General features: G+C 43.2%; 1 protein-coding gene and 1 long non-coding RNA gene across 3 annotated transcripts; both read left to right on the forward strand.

Annotated features, from left to right (window-relative positions):
• The first annotated feature begins 3,463 nt into the window (after nucleotides 1-3,463).
• mxi1 (max interactor 1, dimerization protein) lies at nucleotides 3,464-17,633 on the forward strand. Of its 2 annotated transcripts, none has more exons than XM_083551441.1 (6): nucleotides 3,464-3,878; nucleotides 5,840-5,945; nucleotides 8,581-8,610; nucleotides 14,732-14,846; nucleotides 16,043-16,214; nucleotides 16,632-17,633. In XM_083551441.1, exons 1-6 carry the CDS (start codon nucleotides 3,680-3,682, stop codon nucleotides 16,793-16,795), a joined length of 786 nt encoding a protein of 261 aa, XP_083407567.1. In that variant the 5' UTR covers nucleotides 3,464-3,679; the 3' UTR covers nucleotides 16,796-17,633. The 2 variants fall into 2 exon arrangements, with proteins under 2 accessions (XP_083407567.1, XP_083407568.1); XM_083551442.1 differs by lacking the exon at nucleotides 3,464-3,878 and adding an exon at nucleotides 4,845-5,592.
• On the forward strand, nucleotides 8,617-13,347 carry LOC310731678. The gene is made up of 2 exons (XR_014535271.1): nucleotides 8,617-9,453; nucleotides 9,487-13,347. It is a non-coding gene; the product is annotated as an uncharacterized lncRNA (long non-coding RNA).
• Nucleotides 17,634-25,283: the final 7,650 nt, after the last annotated feature.

Here is a 25,283-nt window from a genome sequence, read left to right on the forward strand (position 1 = left end):
ACGCCGTGGCCCTCAGATCCTTATACTTCCACTGTATCCTGCTTCATTTGTGAACATAATGGACTGGAGCTCTCATCTTCTGTCCACCAAAGAACATTCAGCTCATGGGTGCCACAGGTCAAACTTCTCAAAACGGGAAGAGGAACGGCATCATTGCGAAAGTAATCTATCCAGCCAGTGCACACACGTGCCATTGAGAACGTCTACCGACTCCCAGCAGCCAGGGCTCAAAAGTAAACACACCCCACCCGGTGTCCATGCGCTCTCCAGCTGAGCTGACCATACGCAAAGCAGGTTAGTCAAACTCCAAGAAAGCACACACACAGAGCTAAAACCAAGCCACACACACACACACACGCGTACATACAAATGCAACAGCAAACAAGAGCAAACAAAGCACAGACACACACTCACACACTGCAAGCTGGGAGGTCCGGGGCTTTTACGATTCCTGTTAACGAAACACGGTGCAAACCGCAGAGGCTGTTTTTACAAGCTGCCGTTTGTTCCGCATTCGAAACAACATTTATGAGAAGACGACAAATAAATTAAATGGGCCGCTTTAAAAGTCAAACATCTAGCATGACGACGCTGGCGATGTTTCAGCACAATGTCGTAAAACCTTTAAAAAGTTTGCGGTCCATCTAAAACATACTTATAAAGTCTTTTTTAGTTTTTATTAAATGATTTCAAGATCATCTGAGAGACACGCCGACGTTCCAGACGTTTTGGGGTCATTTCTATAATCGCTATTAAGCGCCATTCTGCAGTCAAGCTAGCTTTAGGTCTTACTGTTGCCCAGCAACAGTCTGGACAGTGTAAACATGTCAAGATTTTATTTCAATTGTTTTAATAGTTGAGCATTTAGGAAACAATTTAGGGGCAAAATTTCGCTCTAACAATGGAGAGTCCTTTCAAAAATGATTATTTTTTAAAAGATACATCCGTTATCTCAAGTTCTTTGTGTTTATATGAAGCAACATTCTATGACGGGGAACAATACGGAATGGTACAATAGTCATTTTCCAAGAGCCGTCCAATTTCCTTTAGGGCTCCTCTGTGTCAGGTTGACTAATACAACAGTCTTTTTTTAAAGCCACTACAGAGAGAATTATACGATATTGGGTATAAAACAAACAACAATGGCTCCTTTTTTTTACGATTCTTCTTTGGCGCTGTAACCCAATGAGAGAATATTCGTGTTATGGTTTTATAGCGAAACTGAAGCACCAAACATTAACGTGCACAACGTTGAAAAAATTTAAATAGACCCGGGGATCCTCCTGCCTAGCCAAACGGAGGTCAGGGGGTCATCGTCACGGCTCCTGCTTCGAACTCGAGGAATGACTCAGAGGAGCCGGAGGGCCTGGTTGGTCATATCGCTGTTAGCGTGATGCCTCATGAACTCCGGGAACACCAGCACGGCCCCTTTAATTAGAGGCTGTAAAACCTGATGTAACGGCTAGATGAAGAGCAGGAACAAGACAACCCGGCTCGAATGTGTCATTACAGGCATGACACACCTGCGAAGAGGGTCAGCCATACCCAGGCATGGATGTCTCGCCATCAGACGCGACCTTTCTAAAAGCCAGCATGCATCAAAGGCGCACTGTATTAGCTTTCTGCGAAACTTCATTATGTCACAGATTAAACGCCACAGCGGCACGGAGCACCCGTGGGGGGGGGGGGGGGTGCAATTTTGTATTTGGGATCACAAAAGCAGCCCATAAATCTCTGTCTGCATTCCGTAACTGATGAACTTACAAGGTTGCTAAATCAACATAGTGGCTCGTTGACATGCTAGCCAAGATACTAGACACTCAAGCTAATGCCGTAATACTGTTAACTCAATAAACTGAATATTTATACCTCCATATTTGTGTAATAAGTGTAAGTTTTTTGTGCACTTCATCCCAGGCTATGTTCTACCCAAGGACACACCTCGATAACTCCCTTGATCACTAGACCCAAAAAAGATGAACCACTTTGTAGTCCAGTATATACACACACACACACACAGTAGCTGAAGGCCACAGTCTTGATTTGCAGAGTGCAAACTCCTCTGCTTCCTGCTTTCATGCGCTCTGTGAAGTGCACATCAAAGCTTTAAAGTGCGCTAGGAGAGCGCCACGCTGCCGTCCCGGCATGTCCGTGTGGGCTAAAGGCTAAAGCTGCAGCGCTAAAGCAAAGCGAGACCACAGGGGAAAGAGAGAAAGATAGACATGCAGGCCTAGGACTGTCTCTCAGATCCTCCTCCATTCGCTAAATCAGACGGACAAGCGTGAAGGACATACTCGCTTGGGAAGAATCACCCAAATAAAAGAGACAGATTTGGACGCTCCAGATTTTAAGAAGCTATTTTTTTCAGATACCTTTTCCTTTACTGTTCCCACCAAAACCCCATGGAGAATAGAGGTATTATTAGCATGATTGGCAAACAACCGGAGATCTTTCCACATCCTGATTGATTCAGGGTTGGAGATCTCCGCAGACCTTTTGTTACCGCTCCTGATTGGACATCCTGCTTCTCTTTCTGAGTAGATTTTTTTTTTCTCCTGGATCTGTTCCGGATCCACCGTGACCAGGATATACTCGATACTGAAGATAAATCAGTGAATGAATCATCAGGCCTGGTCTCTCTTCTGAAACCAATCAATAATGTAATAAATTGCTATATGCATTTGGTTTTTTTTATATTGTATAATCTATGTATTAGATTCAGAAATATGTGAGTCGCATCCGTTTTTTTTTTTTACTTTCAGTTTTATTAGGTCGATTTGATATTACTTTGAAACCTGAGACGTTTAAGAGCAGATGTTTCAACCTCATTATAATCGCCACTTCTTCATCTTGTATTTTCTGGATTTTTAAAAATCTTGCAATCCACTAAACTCCATCGCACCGAATTTCCGTGCATTTCTGGACTAAATAACGCAAGAAACTCCTGATTTGCCACATCACCCATCATGATTTTATATTCAAAGTAGTTCAAAATAAGGTTTTTGGGCTCGTTGACAATTGCAATAGATATCAATCAGTGTTTGGCATGTTAATATCATTCTATTACTAGATTGGTGTGCTAAGAGTCTTTTCACAAACACTGAGTTGATTAAGCGAAGAGTCTTGTGACAAAAACGATAATAGGAACATTTGAAGGCGAATACGTTTGTGCTTTTATTCACGTGAAAGTTTAAAGGGAGCACTTTTACTTTTACTGGAGTCATATTTTACCTACTTTATCTCAGGCACATGGTTTGTCCATCACTGGTTCGTTTATTTGGGATACACTTAAAAGTATACGGAAAAAATAATATAGGAACTAAATGTATATATTTTTTTCATACAACTTTATAACATCCTTCTATCTGTTAAGCTGTTTTGAGATATTTGTTCACTGTTTAAAAAAATCGCTCTACAAATCAAAATTAATCGGTTATCGGATACGCGGTTGGTTTGGGGGCGTGGTTAAGAGCGCGGGGCGTGGTTAATTTGGGGTCGCGCGGATTGCTGAGTGGAAAAAGCAGGCTCTAGGACCCTGATCCGCGGTCTCCCTTTTTCCTCTCTCATCCAGCTCGTGAGAAAGTGCGCGTCTATCAGAGGAGCGAGTCTCAGCACAAGGACCTCCACCGGCCAGCACAAAGGAGGAGAACCGAGAAAAGAGAGAAGGAGAAAAGGAAATATGGTGAGAAGTGAGAGGCAGAAACGAGACGCCGGGAGCGAGGACTCGGAAAGCGGAGGGGAGAGCACCAAGTCGGACGCCTGTTCTTTCAGTGCGGTTTTCGGTTCCAGTGAATCTCAAATCAGCACTTTCCTCCAGAACGTGCAGGTTCTCCTGCAAGCAGCGAGCCACATAGAACAAAACGAGAGGAAGGATGGAAGTAAGTGATGAAGGCTTTCTGTGTGTGTGTGTGTGTGTGTGTGTGTGTGTGAGGGATCAGGTTGCCTGAAGCACCTGCGTTATTACCGGACACAATGAGACAACAAAGGAGCGCGCGCAGTAAAGGCGCTAGGGTTATCACCCCCCCCCCCCTTCCTCCTTATCATCATCCTCTCCATCCTCATCATCCTCTTTATCTTTATTCCTCCTTCGATATGATCAGTATCGATCCTATTGATTTACACCGCACTTTCGGTCACTTATCCCATCCATCAGTTCATGCACCATAGATATCACTGTCTTCATCCTACATTCTCCTCTTCCATAGAGAAATGATCAGATCGTTCATGATCTCACGATGATCGTGTTTATCTTATATAACTTCTGGCCCGTGGTTAGTGCGCGCGCGCGTGTGTGTGTGTGTGTGTGTTGCATGATGATAATACACTTTCAGTCAAGGCATGTTTTATTTTGTCAGTCATGCACTGATGATCTTAATGTCGTGCAGTGTGATCACGTGGATAATAATAATATCATAATAGTAAAAAATAATAAAGGCGTTATAACGAGACGCTTTGGAAAAGTTTTTAATTATTAATGTTTATAACATCGAATCACAGACTAATATTTATTCTCTTGATATCCGATAAAAACAAAAACATCAACATTTATTTCCTGTGTTGTTTTGATTCTTTCCTCCTGCGTGGACTTTAAATGTTTAAACTTCCCCGTATGTGGGCGCGTGAGCGGCGCTCACATGGCTTCCGCGTGAGAACTTTTTTTCTTCGCGCTGATTGGTCGAGACCCGGGACCTCAGGACACGCCTATTGCCCTGCGCCTCCAATAGGGCGCGCCGTGCGCGTGACGTCACGTGTTGCTGGGCCTGCGTCTCGGAGTCGCTGTCCGGACTTCCGGGTTTTGTTATTTTTATATATTCATTCGTTCATTCGTTTAAAGGAAATAAAAACTTCCCAGAGCGATATTTATCACACGGGTACATGCATGCTATTAAATCATACATCGTTTTATTATTGTTTTTATTTGACTCGTTTAAAAGATACGAGATGAAAAATAAAAAGAGTTCACCGCAAGCGATAAATGAAAAGCATAAACGCGTGAATACGTGCGACTACGTGCGAAAGGGAGAGCGATACGGAGGTGCGAAATCGCCTACGTGCGCCGTGACACATGACGAAAAACTCCGCTGCCCAGAATGCTTTGCGCTGGGGCTCGCCTGCGCATGCGCATTTGTTTTTTTTTTTTTCCTTCTCAGCTGTGCGGCTAGGTAAACAAACTGCAGGAGGAGAGAGAACGAGAGAGAGAGAACGAACACGCAGGGAGACTCAGCAGGAGCCTCGGGATAGTCTTTATTTTTTATTTTGTATAGTTTGTATTCGTTTTATACACTTTTAAAAGTCTATATTGGTTTTTGAACTTTTACAGGTTTAGCAGCTTGGGCTGGTTTTTAGCTGTGTTTTTTTGCTAACCGAGGTGAAGAGAATTTTATCCAGAAGCAGAAGCACCTCGACAGATTGTGCTCGATAGATTGTGCTCGATAGATTAATATAAAGGTTTTAGATTATATATATATATATATTTGGAGATAATAATATTCGGACGCTGTGATAAATCTCTAATACTGAAGAACATGACTGCGGAGGTGAACATCCGGAGGTTACTGGAAGCTGCTGAGTATTTAGAAAGAAAAGATCGAGGTGAATATCGCATCTAAATCTTCATATAATCTCCGTGTCATCACACTGTTAGGTTCTTCTTCTTCTTCTTCTTCTTCTTCTTCACACTCGGGGTGCCACGTCGAGCTGCAGCCCCAGTCTGCTGTGGAAGAAGTCGCCATTTTAACGCGCGTTTCATTTTATTTTCGTTTTGTGTTCTTGATTAAACAACACTTTCCTCCAAGCGTTTACATTGATTTCTTTTTGTTTTATTTGTGCACCCCTCCAGAGTGCGAACACGGATACGCCTCGACGTTTCCGTCCATTCAGAGCTCCAACAACTACCAGAGACAAAGAAAATTCCGGAATAAAAAGCACAGCAGCAACCACAACAGGTCAGAGCTTCATTATTCTGCATTTATTTATTTATTTAATATAATCACGATTAATAATGGCGTGCAGTGGACCAGCAGGGGCATGACGTCATAACGTGCAAACCCCCTCTTCCTCCAGGTGTAGCGCGAGCTTATGGAAATGTCTTTATATATATGTTTATACACACACACACACACACACATATATATATAATGTGTGTGTGTGTATTAACATATATATGAACTATATACTAACTTTAGTTACATTTTTATAATTATTTTAGTTACGTATATAATTTTTTTATACGCACGTGAGAGGTTTCCCCCAACCCCCCCGCGCGTGCAGGTGTCTGTGTGTATTATGGGGGAGGGAGGGGGAGGGGTCGCGTGCGGCTCATCAGCTGATTGTCAAAAGGCAGCGCTGCAGCAGCAGCGCCTTAAGGGAGCGTCGCGAAAGTGTCATCCCGCACCCAAAAACGTACAATTCTGACACGGTGCCTTAGAAGGAGTGGCAGACTCTAGACTCTAAAGTCAAGTCAGGTCAAGCTAATTAGGCTTTTATTGCCATTCTGACTATGTAGGGTAGAGTTTACTGTGAAACGAAACTACGTTCCACCAAGACTATAAGGTCCCATTAACACAAAATGGAGCGGTGTAAAGTGCGCAACATTTAATGCACAACGTAAGACGTGGAGACACACAGCACCGATAAGTGCACATGATTTGCATTAGTGTAACTGGATTGTAAGTATAAAAAGCGTTTATTTTGAACCTAAATTGTTCTACAGTTGAGACATCAGGCGAGAGAGTTAATCACTGGCCAACAGTAACTCATCTTTCTCAAACACACTTATTATACAATCTACACCATCGACACATGTATACAACTCAGCAGTTCTCAGCAGGTGCACTGAGATTTAAACACGCCGACATTATTTCCACCAGGCCACCACTTACATGTATGCACCTTAGTACATGTCAAATCTTTGAAAATTGACCCGGGACGTAGAAACGTGAAGAAAAGTTTGACTTGGTGGACAGAGTGTGAGTTTTTTTTCACGATCCCTAGCCATGTTTTATTTACAGCAAGCTCTAGATCTCAGTCTGCCAAGGTGAATTGTTCTTCAGGATCTTGTCAATCCTCTCACTGTTAAACAAATATTTTATATAAACATGTATATACCTCAGCGTCAGTTTGCACCTCAACGTTTTTCACCCAAATGAAACGTATACATTTCAGGTCCCTCTTTGCAGATTTGGACCAAACATAGTAAGTTAGTAAATGGGGCCTGTTTCATTCATACGATCTCCTTCCACGTGCAGACGTCTGCAGCTGCTTTGCGTGCGAGCTCTGCTTGTTTGAGTGTATGGAGCACAAGAGACGGGAAGGCAGAGGTTCTTGTTTTGCTTTTCTCCACACCAGACATCTCGACCACACATGACGGTTTCAGGGTCGATGCAACAAAAAAAAAAAAGATAGAAAAAAGCCGTCTTTCCACTGCATGCGTAACGTATATAAACGCGAGGGCGGAAACATGCCGAGCTGCAGCGCCGCTATCTGATCCCCCGGCATACTTAAGCGGGTCCTCTGGCTCTCGCTGCCACAATAGGGCTGTAATGAGGACGGGCAAACAGAGCGATTAGAGGTGATAATAGCGCGTATCGCAGGGCCTCTGGGACGCACAGGCGTATTATTACATGCCGTGTTTGTCTCCGTTCTGTTTGTCTGTTCTCCACTTGGTTCCAGTCATGCGTGCGCAGTCTCCGCTTCAGACTCGACTTGTTTGCATTTTCTTGTCACGATAGTTCCTCGGGCAGCTTTTTTTCGACTACAGTTATGGAAACAAAAGCTTCAGGGAGACGACGCTTTTTTTTTTCCTTCTTCACAGAAGAACATCTAAGGTCAAATCTGGAAAAGTTTGTGACGTCTTAATCGCTTTCATTTACTCACATACTGGAGCGATCTCATGGAGCCACAGGTGGATCCTTCATGTCCCCTAAGCGATTCACTCGAGTGTGTCTCAAGCATTTATTTGCACGTCCTTTCAGGGTTTGTTTTTCGATGATCTGATATCAGATCCAGGGTGAAATCCGTAGCTCAATGTCCTTAGAAAGATGGACACACGTGTTCTCGTCACCAAGCATCCTGTCAGACGATGCAGGACCCCCCCCGCCCCCCCTCCATTTTTCCTGCACGTTTCTTCTTTTTGCCCCTCGTGTTTACGCAGAATGTAAAAATAAAAAAATCTGCAGATTGCCTACGGCGAGTTTCCTCTCGCAAACAACAGTCTGACTCACTTTACATTATTTACAACACAGTCGCTCAGAAGGGGGGGGGGGGTCGGGTTCGAGAAAAAATATAACGTGCAGATTCTTCCTTCTGTCTTTGGGGAGTTTTTCTTTTTCATTTTTCTGCAGACACAGCAAAAACTATTACTAAGAACAAGTTCATATGATTGTGGTGGAATTGGAGGGACGGGTGGATTAATATCCGTATTGTAGCCTTCCGGCACCTAAAACGGGACAAAAATATGCCATCTTTAAACCCTAGAGTGATTTACTACACATCTGGTATGCAGATGTGGTTATTCTGGATGACTTGTGTGCGTGTTTTTGAAATGCCATGTGTTTTGTTTTGTTTTTTTTTCTCGTGCAGGTCAACACACAACGAGTTGGAGAAGAACCGGTGAGTCTGAGATCTTTGCTCTTTGTGCATCACACAGACTATGGGTGTAAAAGACAGGACAGGAGTCACACATGGCCAGATGTTCACCTGTGTTCAGGATGTGCGTTTAGATCGAGAGCTTCAGACAGATACAAATTTCATAGCGCAGATTTTTATGATATATTAAGTGATGATTATTATTATTTTTTTTTTTTTTATAGTTTTTTCCGCATAAGTCGGGCTGCTGAAAGCGAAACCGAGACGTGACCCACTTTTATAATCTATAACAGCCACACGCACCTCGAGCTGCAGTTTCATATTACAGTCACGTGACTCTTTACGTCGGCGTCTCAGATCAGGAGCATGTTTAATTACACCTGGTACAAGCCGCACTACGAGTAGTGATCAAGTCCAGCTGAGGTTTGCGGACCAGCTTTTTGTAAACATTCTCCGTTCGCGCTCAAAATATCCTCCGTTCTTCTGGGAAGACGTTCCACAAGATTTTGTGGCGATTCGTCAGAGATTCATTCGGCTACAAGGGTGTTGGTCAAGTCAGGTGCTCATGTAGATGAGGTGAGGAGCCATAGAGCAGGAGATCTTTCACTCCAACTCAGTGGGAAGCATATCTTCATGTTTCAAGTTCTTCAAGTTTAAGCGAAGGGAACAAGTTCACGCTACACACAATAAAAGGCGTCCTGTAGGTTTTTTTTGGAACAGTTTGGCGCAGACGGGTGTCCCTATACTTTTGGCCACGCATTCGAGTTTGCAGATTGGCTCCGATCTCCTCGATAATCTTCTATAGAACACGTGAGCTCGGGATCACGAGGACAATCGGGCGCATCTTCTGTTTCCTCACATGTTCATGTCTGGGGAAAAACACGCAAGAGTGAAGTGGAGAGAAAAAAAGTACAGGTTTCTGTCCAAACAACTCATTTATAGTAAAGCAGAAGAGTCTTGTGTGTGTGTGTGTGTGTGTGTGTGTGTGTTTCACTAAGCCAGCTGGTTCAGCGAGATATCAGTAGACGCACTGATGTCACGCTATTTCTCGACCACAGGAAGGCAAATGCGGCTCAATTGTTTCCTCACACGTTTGCCAGATACTTGTTTTTGAGGTTCTGCACATCCTCCTCGACTCTGCGACCGCAAGCGGTGGTGACTACGGCGCTGCGCTGCTTCAGCTCGCGTTTAAAAAGAAAAGAAACCAAAAGCGCCATCCTGTTTGCCTGGAGTTTGCATTGTCACGGTCATGCGAGCGTTCTCACGCAATCTCACATGACCCTTCACTGCAAGAGGACACGAAGAGTCTCTGAGTCTCTGATGCTCGAACGCAGAGAACCGAAAACACCCTGAGGTACCATGAAGTCTCAACAATGCGTGTGAACTGATTGTGACGAGGTGTTTTTTTTTTTTCCTTTGGTATTGTGAGCGACGGCCTTTTGAAGTCTAAAGAAGACAGGAACAACCACTTAAAAGAGGAACAGGAAGTGGCGAGACGCAGACTGTAAACAACTCGCAATTAGCTCTCGTAAGGCGGAGCCTTACACACACACACACACACACACACACACACACACACACACTGAAACACAAAGACACATATAGGTCCTGATAAACTCAAAATGGCCACCGATGAAAGAGGAAAACGCCATTCCGCGCCTCTCACACAGTCACGTGTGCCCACACGCGCACACACACACATTTGTCTCGTACCTTTACACCTACAGTGTGTCGAATCACACAGAAAATTAGCTTTGTGTGAGTTTTGAAGGTTTGATGAATCGTTTTGCGACAGAAAAGGAGGAAATAGACTTTTGGATTTCTGACCGAAGGGAAAAGTTTCTGAGTTTTATAAGTTTTTTTATATATAAGTTTAAAATCGGTATATTTACATCCGTTCGCACCGTGACGCCCTTTCGCTTTTATGTGTGTATGAAAAATATGCTATATATGGACTATGCAAAGAAGCACCATAACCTATAGCCAACCGTCCAATCAGAAACCTGTTGCTATGCGGCGTCAGGCTGACCGGCCAACCCTATTGGTCGAAGGTTAGTGGCTCTCTGATTGGTCCGTTGTTTTTCCTGTGAAAGGAAGTTAATATGTGAGAATGTAATGTTTTGTTTGTTGGTGACTGCTGAACATTGTCTCACACACACAGGAACTTTGTGTGTGGGTGAGTGGTTGATGTTCTGGGATGCCTCTGTGTCCTGCAAGTGCCTTCTGGGACTGGGTGTTCTGTTCTTGGTGTGTGTGTGTGTGTGTGTGTGTGTGTGTGTGTGTGTGTGTGTGTGTGAGAGAGAACGAGAGAGAGAGTGTGAGTGTGTGACGTAATCTTTTCTTGGCTGCCAGAAGAAGCTTAACGGGGCTCGATCTCTGGACAGAACATCACACACACACACACACACACACACACACTCTCTCTCACACGTGTTACAGCAGACTTAACACACACACACACACACACACACACACACACAGAGACAGATTCTCCCTTGATCTAAGTGAAGCCTCTGGGAGAACGGTCACACATGACTCTATGGTCAGATCACACACACGTTTGGTTGACACTGAATGCTCCGAAAATTCCTGAAGCGTGTTTAGAAAGAAAACACTGGGTTCACGTCCCAAATCGCACGCTCTGTGTTGAAATAGGACACTGCATCAGTCCATGTAGTGAGAAGTTGTTCGTGTGTGTGTGTGTGTGAGAGAGAGAGAGAGAGAGAGAGAGAGAGAGAGAGAGAGAGAGAGATCCTTTTCCACAGGTCCACAAAACCCTGAACTCCATCAAGTACTAAAGGTTCAGGATTCAGATTGGTACCAAAACTAATGACCATGTGACCTCAGTCGTCAAGTCGTCGAGTGGTTCCCATCATGCACTGCGGCTTTTTGATTCCATTGTGCAGGTTTTTTTTTTTTGTGAGAGCAGGTGCATGAGGTGTGTGTGTGTGTGTGTGTGTGTGTGTGTGTGTGTGTGTGTGTGTGTGCGCTCAAGCCAGTTGTATGAGTGTGTTTGGGAGTGCAGGTGCATGCTTTGCCATCTCCAGTGCACTTGTGTGTGTGTGTGTGTGTGTGTGTGTGTGTGTGTGTGCACGAGCGCGTGTGTAAGGTTGCAATTGCCAGTGCACGACGGTGTGTTTTTGCAAGTGCACAGGTGTGTGTGTGTGTGTGTGTGTGTGTGAGGATTATATGTCCATCAGCAGTGGTTTCTCTTCAAAGAGCCAGAATGGTTTTCCGTTAACATCTGGCAGCAGCTGTCTTTTCTTTTGTTGTGCGTGTGTGTGTGCGCGTGTGTGTGTGTGTGATAGAATGACTATTAGAATAGAAGGGATGGGGGGCGGTGGGGAAACGACTAAAGCTTCATATGATCTCTCTCTCTCAGAGACACACACACACACACACACACACACACACCTCTCTGAGGGCACGTGAATAGGCCCTGCTGCTCTATGCAGATTAAAGCTGAGCATGTGAGTTAATCCATGTGTTACTGATGTGCCTCTATGACCCACGCGAGCACACACGCAAGTGCGTGTGTTTGTTCATGTTTGCTGTAAAATCATTTTTTTTTTTTTTAAATAACACGTGCTCGTTGGCTGAATCGTTAATTTTAAAATGCACGTGTTGATCATGAGTAGTAAAAGTATCTAAAATCAAATCCAGTAGTAAAAGTGCAGTGTGTGTACATGTGTGAACATGTACAATACACGTATGTGTGTGTGTGTGTGTGTGTGTGTGTGTGTGTGTGTGTGTGTGTGTGTGTGTGTAAAGAAAACTAAGGAGAACCAGTTTTTTTAGAATCTATTTATAGGGGATCCCCTGAACAACAAAAGAGCCTCTGAAACCTCCCTCCTTTTTTCTCTTTCTTTTTTTTTCTCCCCGTCGCCGCCTGGTCTTGTTCCTTTGCCGTATTTTTTTTTTTAAACATAAAAGCCGTTTGATGTGGCCCACTTGAATCAGATCGGATACATGTTTGCATTCTTTTTCTTTTCCCTCAACCCCAGTGTGGTGTGAATTAACACAATTTGGGGATAAAAATATCCTCCTCTGTTACCTTGCATAAACTTCAGTACAGTGTGTGTGGGGTGTGGGGGAGATGTCCGGGCATGCCATCAGATCAGGGAGTTTGTGTTGAGTCACTGAAAGGAAGGATGTATGTCAAAACAGTCAGGAGCAGAGCATATGTGTGTGTTAAATGTGTGTGAGTGAGTGAGTGTGTATGTGTGCGTATGTGGCCACCAGAAAGCAATGAGTCACAAGGTTTGTGCAAAACTTCGAGCAAGTCCGAACATGTTCAACCAACGAGGACGTGCGACTACAGTGCAATTCTGGTTTTGAAACACACACACACACACACACACACAAAGTAAAGATTTTATACTGTTGTGGCTCTATTTTTTCGAACCATAGAAGGTCAACTCTGTTGTGTCTACACCACCACCACCGTGCTTCACCTCACCCAGAGGACTGTTTTTTAAAAATGTATTCCATTTCCCCGTAAAAATCATCAAGGTCATCACGAACCGAAGCTGTGTAGAACTGGTAGGCTTTTCCTAAGAATTGTCATGCCCAACGCAACCTCTGTGTGTCAAACATAGCGCCTTAGGAAACCTTCAGCAGAACGCTGTTGCGTGTGTCCTGCGTGAGCGAACTTACGGGAACCCGGGCTACATGTTGTGTAATCACACTACTGACAGAGCCGCGTTCAGGAGCTATTTTTGGGCGCGTGCTGCGTTCTGCCACAACCTATGACAACAAACACAAACAAACAATCACGCACGCTCGCACGGCCGTACAGACACTACCCACGCACTCAAACCGGGCTAAGAGTACACCCTTGAGGAATGCCTTCGGTGAACATGATCGTTAATTTTGAAACTGGATGGATTGCGTGCGAGCGTGTGTTGATGTAATACTTTTTTTTTTCTTTTTTTTTCCTTTTCAAAACGAAAAAGGGATAAAGCAGAACCAGTTTCAACGAATTTGGACGGAATCAAGGATTCGTTCCTGTTTCAATGTAAACCTAATACCTGTTGTGTAGTCACATTTTTTTTTTCCAAACCTATATTTGGTTCTTCTGGAGGAAAAAAAACAGCACAAAGTTGCAGGGACACAATTATAAGTTGTGTTTGGATGAACATGAAAATTCAACCGTATTGAACAACGGTGAATATGAATGCTGATTGCACACCAGGCCTCCTCACTTCACCTGACTTTAACACTCTTGTAGCTAATTGTGCACAAAATCTAGTGGAACGTCTTACCAGAAGTCGTTGTGTAGCGGTTTGGTTGCGTTTCCACAATAACAAAAGCCCCGGCCTCGTCCCATTAGTCATCGTTTCTTTCAAAAGGGCAGGGTGTGAACTAATAGACATCATTTATTTTATTTATTTTTTTGTTACAATACTGGTTGGCAAAACTCCCTCTTGTACTTCCCCTGAGCATTTGGAAATTGCGTTACGTCATGTCATGCCGAATTTCCCAGCAGGTTTTTTTTTCTCTGTGATTTTAGAGGCTATCGATCAGTTAACAAGATGAAGGTTTATTGTGACACTCGCATGTTAAAGCTGTACGTTTTTACAACAGATTCAGTTTCTTGACGAACGTGTGGATGTCGCAGGTCACCGTAGACCAGCCTGTGATTAGATGATGCCATTTGAATTGTGTGTGTGTGTGTGTGTGTGTGTGTGTCGTTCATCACTCGCTGTTTCTGATAAGGCTGCTACTTATCTTTACTGGCGTGTGTGTGTGTGTGTGAGAGAGATGATTTTGAGTGTTGAAGAGTGTACAGCAAAGCAGACACACATTCCTGATAAGGCCTGGTACAGACTGCACAGACTTGACATCAGACGTATAGGAGACACACAGAGATAGTTATCTCACACACACACACACACACACACACACGCTCAACCAAAAAAAGGAATCTCAGATGTTTTATCATGTCTCTGTAAATACATCTACGTAGGGTGTGACATAATGAACGTGTGAGTCCTATCTAATGCACCTTCTGTTAAGTGCTCTAAATTAAAAAAAGGTCAAGGAAAGTCTATGGCTGAATATATTCAATTTTTCCAATATGTATGTTGTTTAAATTGGTGTAAAAATAATGTAACTAAGGTGTGTGTGTGTGTGTGTGTTGTAGACGAGCCCACCTGCGTCTTTGTCTGGAGCGATTGAAGGCGCTCATCCCACTGGGACCCGACTGCAACCGTCACACTACACTGGGCCTGCTCAACAAAGCAAAAGCACACATAAAGGTAACACACACACACACACACACACACACACACACACACACACACACACACACACTGGGCCTGCTCAACAAAGCAAAAGCACACATAAAGGTAACACACACACACACACACACACACACACACACACACACACACACTGGGCCTGCTCAACAAAGCAAAAGCACACATAAAGGTAACACACACACACACACACATACACACACACACACACACACACACACACACACACACACACTGGGCCTGCTCAACAAAGCAAAAGCACACATAAAGGTAACACACACACACACACACACACACACACACACACTGGGCCTGCTCAACAAAGCAAAAGCACACATAAAGGTAACAAACACACACACACACACACACACACAACACTACACTACACTACACTACACTGGGCCTGCTCAACAAAGCAAAAGCACACATAAAGGTAGCACACACACACACACACACACTGGGCCTGCTCAACAAAGCAAAAGCACACATAAAGGTAACAAACACACACACACACACACACACACAACACTACACTACACTACACTACACTGGGCCTGCTCAACAAAGCAAAAGCACACATAAAGGTAACACACACACACACACACACACACACACACACACACACACACACACACACACACACTGGGCCTGCTCAACAAAGCAAAAGCACACATAAAGGTAACACACACACACACACACACACACACACACACACACACTGGGCCTGCTCAACAAAGCAAAAGCACACATAAAGGTAACACACACACACACACACACACACACACACACACACACTGGGCCTGCTCAACAAAGCAAAAGCACACATAAAGGTAACACACACACACACACACACACACACAACACTACACTACACTACACTGGGCCTGCTCAACAAAGCAAAAGCACACATAAAGGTCACACACACACACACACACACACACACACACACAAAAACAAGGTTGAGTTTGGGCTTGATTGATTTATCGACAGGGTGTGTGTGTGTGTGTGTGTGTGTGGCCTCGGGTCATGTTTTATTATGCTGCTATAGTGTCACTAGTCACATTGAGAGTGTGTGTATTGATCTGAGGTGTCTGTAGTAAATGTATATATGAGTCAATGGAACACACACTTTTCCTTGACGTGAAAGACAGAATACTTAAGTGAAAGCGTGTGTGTGTGTTTGTGTGTGAGTGTAGAAGCTGGAGGAGGCGGACCGAAAATCTCGGTACCAGCTGGAGAGTTTGGAGCGGAAGCAGAGACACCTCCGGAGGCAGCTGGACTCCCTTGGAGGGACGTGTAAGACAGAGAGAGTGCGTACAGACAGCGTGGGCTCCACCCCGTCCTCCGACCACTCCGACTCGGACCAGGGTACACATACACACTCACACACTCACACACACAATTATAGACGATATTACCACCATGTATCACTCAGCTCAGAGAAACAGTGCAGTACTTTCAGAATTATTGGCACCCTAAATACATTATTGTAGATTTTGATACATTGTCCATATTTTTCTGATTTGGGAATGATGATGATGATGATGATGATAGTGGTGCTGGTATCGGTTTTGATTACGGTAATGGTGATGGTAATGGTGGTGGTGTTATTAATAATGATGATGATTATGGTGGTAATGATGGCGATCTTGATGGTGGTAGTGGTGGTAATGATGGGGATGTTGGTGGTGGTGATGTTGATGACGACGGTGGTGGTGATGATGGCAATATGGTGATGATGATGATGATGACCTCTCACCCTTTCTCGTGGCTTTTCTCTCGCAGAAGAGATCGAGGTGGACGTCGAGAGCACCGAGTTCTCCCATGGAGAGCTGGATAGCGCGAGCATGGCCAGCACCAGCGACCTGGACGACCACAGCAGCCTGCAGAGCCTGGCCAGCGATGAGGGCTACTCCTCCTGCAGTGTCAAGCTAGCCTTTAGCTCGTAGACGCCGGGGGGAGGGGGCACGGACACGCTGCACACGTACAGTCCCAGCAACCGAGACTACCGCCGATCCTCCGCTCCACTCCTCCTTTCTCCTCCAATCTCCACCGTACCACTACCGAACCCCTGCCTGAATCCGACAGGTGACCAGAGCACAAGACTGGCTGACTGAATGTACTCCACACTGCCTTTTACGGCTCTCTTTCTCTTCCTTTCTCTCTCAGTTTTCACTTTTCATTTCCATTCGGTCGGATTTTATCATCCCGTGTTTTCTCTCATGACCTGGTTGCCTGTCGGAACGTCGCATGAACGATGTGGACGTCCGCAGCAGCACTGCATATCGAGATCAAGCTGCGGGGGGGTACAAAATGAGGGGGGTGGGTGGGGGGGAGGCAGAGGCATGAACTACGAATGGTGCTACCTGAGAAAAACAACCCCGGCGTCTCGTCAACGAAGCGGGTCGAGAGTTTTTTTTTTCTTCTTCTTTTTGTTTTTTTTTTCCCCTTATGTTTCCACAAGTTTTTCCCCACGGTGCGTTTTATGGTGCATTAAACAAAAACAAACAAATAAAAAAAACAAAAACAAACAAACAGACAAAAAAAACGTCGGAAGCAGCCACGCTTCCGTTTAGCAGCTGCAACATACAATGTAGACGTCCCTCCTAGCAGTAACGAGCAATAACTCCTTTAAGCTCCGCCTCCCTTTTCTCCACCCCTCCCCCGCCTTTATTATTTTCAATAGACACCGTCCAAGACTTGCTTGATTTCTATTTGTTTGTTTTTTTTGTATATAATACATAAATAGTTTAATAAATTAAGAAAAGAAGTTTTAAAAAAAAAAAAGCTAGAAATCCTATGAGTAGCCTCTGTTGCTGTTCGTCTCGTGTTTTTATTTGGTGCATTTTAAATTATATTTTTGGAAAAAATCCTCCTCATCCTCCGTCTCCGGATTGCGGCTCGGACAGAGTGGCGTGGACAGTATTACGCTTTTTCTTTCCTTCTCAAGCCTGAGAAGAAACACCTGAAGGCGTCAGCAGCAGGACCCCGAGCCCTCGGACCTCCTTTTATTTATTAGCTGGTTATGGTTTATTCAGTTCCTCTGTGTGTGTTTTTGTGTGTGTGATGAAGATGAGAGGCATTCCAGTAGTGTGTGGATGTGGAGGTCAGAGGTTCTGATTTTTATTTATCAATGGAAGGTTGTATTTATTCCTCTCCCCTGGGTTTCTTTCCACCTTTGTTAATTTTTTTCATTATTTAATCTTCGGAATTGTAATTTTATTTAACCCATTTTGGTGTGTGTGGTGTGTGTGTGTGTGTGTGTGTGTGTGTGTGTGTGTGTGTGTGTGTGTGTGTGTGTGTGTGTGTGTGTGTGTGTGTGTGTGTGTGTGTGTGTGTGTGTGTGTGTGTGTGTGTGTGGCGTTCGACTGAACACGGTGCTGTTTCCTAACACCAGGCCAAAATCTCCATCTGTTTTTTTTTTTTTTTTTTTTTTTAACTCTTTTGTAATCTGCACTTAAATCCATGACCCGTGTTAATAACCCAGTGCTTCCTCACTCTTTCTCTCTCTCTCTCACACACACACACACACACACACGTACTAGTTCTAATAAAACCCCTGATCCTAAATCAGCTCTTCGTCCCGAATCATCTTCAGATCAGAAGTGTGTTATAATTGAAGCGATACACACTGTGTGTTTGTGTGTGTGTGAGTGTGTGAGTGTGTTGAGAGACATATCAGGAAGCTCTAATTATCAGGGAGCGGGTCCCACACGTGAATCTGTTCCAGCCCGAGGTCCTGCTGGCCGTTTCTTTGTCACACTTGCACTCTGATTCAAGCTGTAAGTCCACCTGCAATACTTACAATAAAAACAGAGATTGTCCGATCTGAAGACCAAAAAAAGAAGTGTGTGTGTGTGTGTGTGTGTGTTTGTTTGTTTACCTTTTCCCCCCTGTTTTACATCCAATAGTAGAAACCACACCACGGTTAAACACACCACTCTGTTGGTGATTGTTTTCCTTAAACAGCACAACAAAGCTTTTATTTTTTATATATATATATATGCGCATTGTAAACTGTCAGCAAAAGTGTTTGGAAACCATCTTTACTGAGAAAAAGCTCCAGCATCATCACTTAAGTGATTTTTTTTTAATCACTCCTCAGAAACACCTGACTTTTCCAGCCATCTGCTTCTTTTCCAAACCGTTTCCGCAAAGTAGGATGAATGTGAACAAACCTGTTCTAATCTAATGCTCGGCTGTCCACAAACTTTTGGCCATATAGTGTGTTATTAGTGATTTACTAATAATTATTATTGAAATAAATTAATATATTTATATTTTGTATTGTATTGTATGAATCCAGGGTTAAATTTAATTCTCAGATGTTTTTTTTTTTTTCTTTATTGTCAGGTTGTTTGAAACGTAACGCACTAGCGACACCTAGAGGCCAAATTTGGTATTTGTAAACGTGATCATTTATAAGAGAAAGAATAAAAACAACACGTGATTTCCAGCCAGATCTTTATTCACGTAGCAACATTCGAGGAGGTTTGAATTGCTCCACGAAGCAAATGGCAAATTTGTATCATTTGCATTATGTAATTGTCTCCAGCAGAAGATCCCCGTTTTCATGGTGAACAATCGGTTCATTGGGTAGCGTGGGTTTAGTTTCCTCTAAACCACGATTAGGTTTGGAAATGATCTTGCTGGGAAAATGTTCTACTGTGAAAGCTATGAAAAAGCTTCAGCAACATCACCGAGGTCATTTTATTCCAGTGACTAGAAAAAAACTAAACAAATACAAACTAAACCATCATCATCATCATTTAGACTCTGAAAGACAAAAGTATTGGGACCCCCGATCTTCTCCACCATTCTCTCGAGTGGATCATCTTCCCAGAAGAGTGCAGGTTCTTGTTACAGCAAATGGAGACTGAAGACGAAAAAAAAAGTATGTTAAAAAATAATCACACACCACTCTTCTGCTCAAATGTCCACAAACTTTTGGCCTGACCCTGCATAATCAGAATCATGTGACGTCAAAAACCTTTTTTTTTATGATTCCTACATGTACAGAATCATCATATCGGTGCTGAGTGGAGATGAAGCAAAGATCTGCTTAAAATCCATTCATAGCTTCCAAATATTCAAACTCATGGATCTGGTTGGATCCAACATCATTCCTAAACCCTTCCTCTTCCTCTTTTCCCCTCTGCTTCTCCTTCCTCTTTATCTTCTTCATCCTACTCCTTATTCTTCTCTTCTCATTTCTTCTCTTCTTTGTACTCTCCACCGTTTTTCATCCTCGCATCCTTTTCTTCTTCATCCTTTTCTTCTCATTCTCTTACTCTTAGTCCTCTTCTTCTTTGTTCCCTCCAGCTTTTTGTTCTTCTTCATTCTCTTCTTCTTCTCACCCCTTCTTCCTTTTCCTCATACTCTTGTATCACTTCGTTTTCATTCTCCTTTTCTTCAACCTCTTCTTTCTTCTTTTCTTCTCATTCCTCTTTGTTCTTCTTTTGCATCGTCGTCTTCTTTATTTTTATCCTTGTATTGTTCTACCTTTTTTGTCCTCTTCTTTTTGTTCTTTGTCATTTTCTTCTCCCTCCACTTCTGTAATCTGCCACTAAAATGCAGCATTTTTCATAAACTCTCTGTGTGTGTGTGTGTGTGTGTGTGTGTGTGTGTGTGTGTGTGTGTGTGTGTGTGTGTGTGTCCTGGGAGGATTTAAGCCCTATTAAAAATAAAAACCATGGACAAGGGGCTTCTCACACTGAAATTGACACTTGAGGACCACAAAATATAAAAAAACTAGTATATTTGTTTTCTAGAGCAGGAATGGGTCCAGGATGTCACGTGACCTCAAGAGGTTCTATCTGGTTAAAATCTTCTTAGACAAATATCAATATTTCTGTTTTGTTCGGAAAATCCCACTGAAAAAAATGACACTTTTATTACCCCCAGCAACACCAGAGCAATTAAAACCATGTCACGTGATTTATTTCTCAGACCCCCACCAGTGTTCTGCGTAAAAAAAAAAAAGCAAATATAAAAAAAAAATAACGTGTAAACGTGTAGTTTTGAGCAAGTGCCACTAGATGGGGGTGTGGCTCTTTGGCTTGTAGAAGTTTGGCGGTCCAGATAAATGGTCAATTTATTGCGTCATGTCTTCTTTAGAGCTCAAGATCATGTAAAATAACTTTAAACCCTACAGTTCACACACCTTTAGACACACACACTGCCACATGTACACACACGTTACTCAATAAGTCTCCTGTAACTCATGGAGTCACACGAAGACGCATTAATGACACTTCGTACTAGTGAACCGACACGTCCATTTTGAACGAGTCTTTAAAGTGACTCAGAAGAACGAGTCGTCTCAAAGAGCGCATGCACAAAGCATCGCAACATCACTGTGAAGTTTCCCTCGCGACTAGTCTGGTCCTAGTCGTTCCCCCTTTCGTCACGTGACTCACACAGACGCTATGAAGGTGGTGAAATGAATAAAATGAACTAAATGACAAAAAAATGTTCATTTTAATGAATGAGGTGTAAACAACCGAGTCATTAAAATGATTCGATCTTTCCACCACTACTGCTACACACACACACACACACACACACACACACACACAGAGGTTTAATCCAGAATGTCACTAATGATGTGTGTGTTGATGAAGGGACAGAAGGTGGAATTTGTCTGACTGTAAGAGGAAATAGGAAGCAGGTTGTGATAAATTAGATTAGATTGGATCCAGTGTTAAAGCTCTTACCTCACACTCCTGAGCTCACTGATTGAAGCCTCGTCTGCATCAATTAGCCCCCCACATACTATCCAGCTCCACCCCATCCAATCCCACCCCCAAGTCTGTGGGTCAGTATGTGAAGGAGGGGATGTGTGATTACTATGTAGTGCTGAGGTGTTTAGATGCTACTTAAACTGAGTATTGATTGTTTTAAGGAAAATCACGTCCTGAGTCGTATATTAAAGACAGAAGTCCAATACGCTGGTTGAGTTCCTGTCCTCAGGAGAAAAGAGCAGTCAGCAACATCTGCTCTCAACCCAGTGTGGTGTAGTGGTGATCATCACCGTCTCTGGTACCTGACATCCCTGGTTTGATCCTCAGCTTCAGCTTTTGTTTGTTGTTGTTTGTAGAATAGAAAAGTGAAATGTGCATTAAAACAGCTTGTTAGTATGAGATCCTGTGGCTCAGTTGGATGAGCTTCGCCTCTGGTTTGAGAGGTTGCTGGTTCAAATCCCAGCCAGGACTCTGGAATATAAGATGGTTGCGTGAAAGGTTCAGGTCAAGAATTGTGAAGGTTCTGGGTTGCGTGGAAGGTTCAGAATGTGAGAAGGAATCGGAAGGTTCAGAATGTGAGAAGGAATCGGAGGGCGTAAACTGAGAAGGAATCGGAGGGCGTAAACTGAGAAGGAATCGGAGGGCGTAAGCTGAGAAAGGGGGGCAATATCCGGGCATCTGCCCCCCCGACCTCTGAGGAGATGAAGGCAGGGGGTTATGCAGCAAAAAAACAGAAAAAAGTATCGACTTAGTTTTGCATCTATAGGGGAAAATTTCTGCCCAAAAACTATCACTTTACCTTTTTCTGGGCTTTTGAAGCACCATTTACCCCAATCTTCTCCTCACCACACTCAGCCTTTCACCCCCCACTCAACTGATCTCACCACACACAGACATTCTCACAACTCACCCAGTGTCAGGACAAGCCAGATTTGAACCAGCAACCTCTGAATCCAGAGGCAAAGGCTTTTACCACAAAGCCATCAAGTCCCACACACTCACCTGCTTTCTTTTGGGGGGTTTATCTTTTGTTTTATCCTGCAGAGAGAACTTAATAGTAAAGTAAGACAGTGAGAGAAGTAAACACATGACCTTAAGCAGGACTTGAACCCTGAGAGATCCTTCAGAGACCAAGCTACAGGAACTCATACACGTAACCTGTATTACAGCTCTAGTAAACTCAATCTTACACAACCTGAAGGTCAAAACAAATTTCAAGAAGTAGAGGCAAGAGCAGGATTTGAACCAGCAATCACAAAGTTCAGAAGCACAGATCTTACCACTGAACCACCAAATTTTACAAGTAGTGCCATAGCTCCTGGCGTTTTTATCTTTTAAAATTATATCTGACTTAAAAAAAAAATAAATATTAAGACCATCATTTAATAATGCAAAGCTCCTCCATGTGTCCTGGATGCCACAAGACCTCAAGAAGTGCTGTTTAATCTGGTACTAAGAGGATGTAGTTTGTGAGATGGAGCCTCCATGGATCAAACCTGTTGCTGTAGCATGTTCCACAGCTGCAGACCAGAGTACACTGCCATTATGGAACACTATTACCATGAAGTCTGGAAAATTTCTCCATGAAACAGTTCCTTTCAGTCAAAGAATGAATCAAGTTCAGCATCAGCCCTGTCCACAAGGGGTAGCTATCAAATATTTAAACAAGGAGTTTTGAAACCTTCACAGAGAACTTCTGAGGAGAACGCTGGAGTAAAGCAGGACTTGTATCAGTGTTATGGGTCTGTGATTCTCTTAAACATCTCAGTGTGGGTCAAATGTAACACTAAAGTAGAAGAAGGTTCCATGAGGAATAAAACATTGTCTGTGTGCTGCCGTGACAGGAAACTAGTCATTAACAGTCAAATAAATAAAGTCAAATAAATAAAGTCAAATAAATAAAGTCTTGTTCTTGGTTCAGTTTTGATGCTCACTTGTCCATTGATGGTGTTGATCTTGGTGTTGATCTCAATGGTGTGTGAAACATCATCAGTCCAGAACGCTGAGGTGTGAGATCATCATGTGAAGGCTCAGTATCTTCTGCAATCAATTCTTTTTTTTCTTCAAGGCACAGAACCAGTCTAAACTAAATAAAACAAAGTTACAAAAACAATGATGAAATACTATTTCTATTCAAAAATATATAATATAAAAAAACTACTTTTAATTGTATTTATTCTTTTATGTGATTCGTTATTGTTACATCTGTAGTGAGAAAAGTTTATATATCGTTAAATATCATACAGGCCGTAAAAAACAACACGTGGTCTCACTGGTGAAAAAAGAGGACATGCACTCATAACCAGTAATGTTTTTTATTTCCTTTTTTTTATTATTTTTTTTTTTTACAGTGCGTTTGGCAGACACCCTTATTCAGAGCAACTGGCCACCACACTATCTATACACCGGCAGGGCTGAGACTCGAACTCACAACCTTCCGATCAGGAGTCCACCATCTTAACCACTGAGCTACAATGTCCCTGGCAAGAAACTAATCATTACCTGAGTGGTGTGATGGAGTGGAGTTTTTGTTCCCGCCTCAGTTTTTACTCCACAGGACTTTTAAAGGTGTGCTGTGGGATCTGGCACCAAGCCGTTTACAACAGATCCATGGATTAGACTTGTTTGTCCAGCACGTCCCACATATGCTTGATTGGACTAAGATCTGGGGAATCCTGGACATGTGAGCATAAAAATCTCCAACTGCTGCAGAGACATTGAACTTCTGGCTGTAAGGTTGCGTCTCTATTACCTGCCCAGAGACTTTAGACACGTCGTTGTTGTCATTCTGGAGAATAAATAAAAACAGATAGTGTGAGTATTGACACCACCTGAAGCAGGACTCAAACCCTTCCAGGCAACTACAGCAATCTACCAGCCTTATCCCCCTGAGCCATCACGACTGAGACTGGAAAGCTTTTCTGGGGGGGTTTATCTTTCGTTAAACAACCTGCAGCGATTCTAAAGAAAGACACTAAGAGAAGTAAACACATAGCTGAAGCAGAAACCGAACACTGACAGGCAGCTAATGAAGCTAATCACTGTTAGCCCACTGAGTCATCAGAGCCTCTTATTTTTGGGGGTTTATTTAACATTCATTTCCCCTCTACCTGCTGCCAGAAAGAACAAAGTGACAAGACTCAAACTTTAAGGGTTTGAAGGTGACAGGTCAGGTGACCCATAGCCAACATTGCACAAACCATTTTCAGGCCCAAGCACTGGACTTACATTCAGAGATGCACAATCACAGGAGCCTTAACATAATATCACAGTCACACAGGGATGAGTGTTTATAGGATGATTGACGTAAAGTAAAGTAAAGTAAAGTAAGACAGTGAAAGAAGTAAACACATGACCTTAAACAGGACTTGAACCCTGAGAGATCCTTCAGAGACCAAGCTACAGGAACTCATACATGTAACCTGTATTACAGCTCTAGTAAACTCAATCTTACACAACCTGAAGGTCAAAACAAATTTCAAGAAGTAGAGGCAAGAGCAGGATTTGAACCCGCAATCACAAAGTTCAGAAGCACAGATCTTACCACTGAACCACCAAATTTTACAAGCAGTGCCATAGCTCCTGGTGTTTTTATCTTTTAAAATTATATCTGAATTAAAAAAAAAAAATATTAAGACCATCATTTAATAATGCAAAGCTCCTCCATGTGTCCTGGATGCCACAAGACCTCAAG

The sequence above is a fragment of the Silurus aristotelis genome (assembly GCF_946808225.1).
Source record: "Silurus aristotelis genome assembly, chromosome: 9".
Taxonomy (NCBI): Eukaryota; Metazoa; Chordata; class Actinopteri; order Siluriformes; family Siluridae; genus Silurus; species Silurus aristotelis.

Coding starts and splice junctions, on each gene's coding strand:
- mxi1 (XM_083551441.1), top strand. CDS start 3,680: ATGGTGAGAAGTGAGAGGCAGAAACGAGACGCCGGGAGCGAGGACTCG. Junction 3,879..5,839: donor AAACGAGAGGAAGGATGGAA/GTAAGTGATGAA, acceptor GCACCCCTCCAG/AGTGCGAACACGGATACGCC. Junction 14,847..16,042: donor AAGCAAAAGCACACATAAAG/GTAACACACACA, acceptor GTGTGAGTGTAG/AAGCTGGAGGAGGCGGACCG.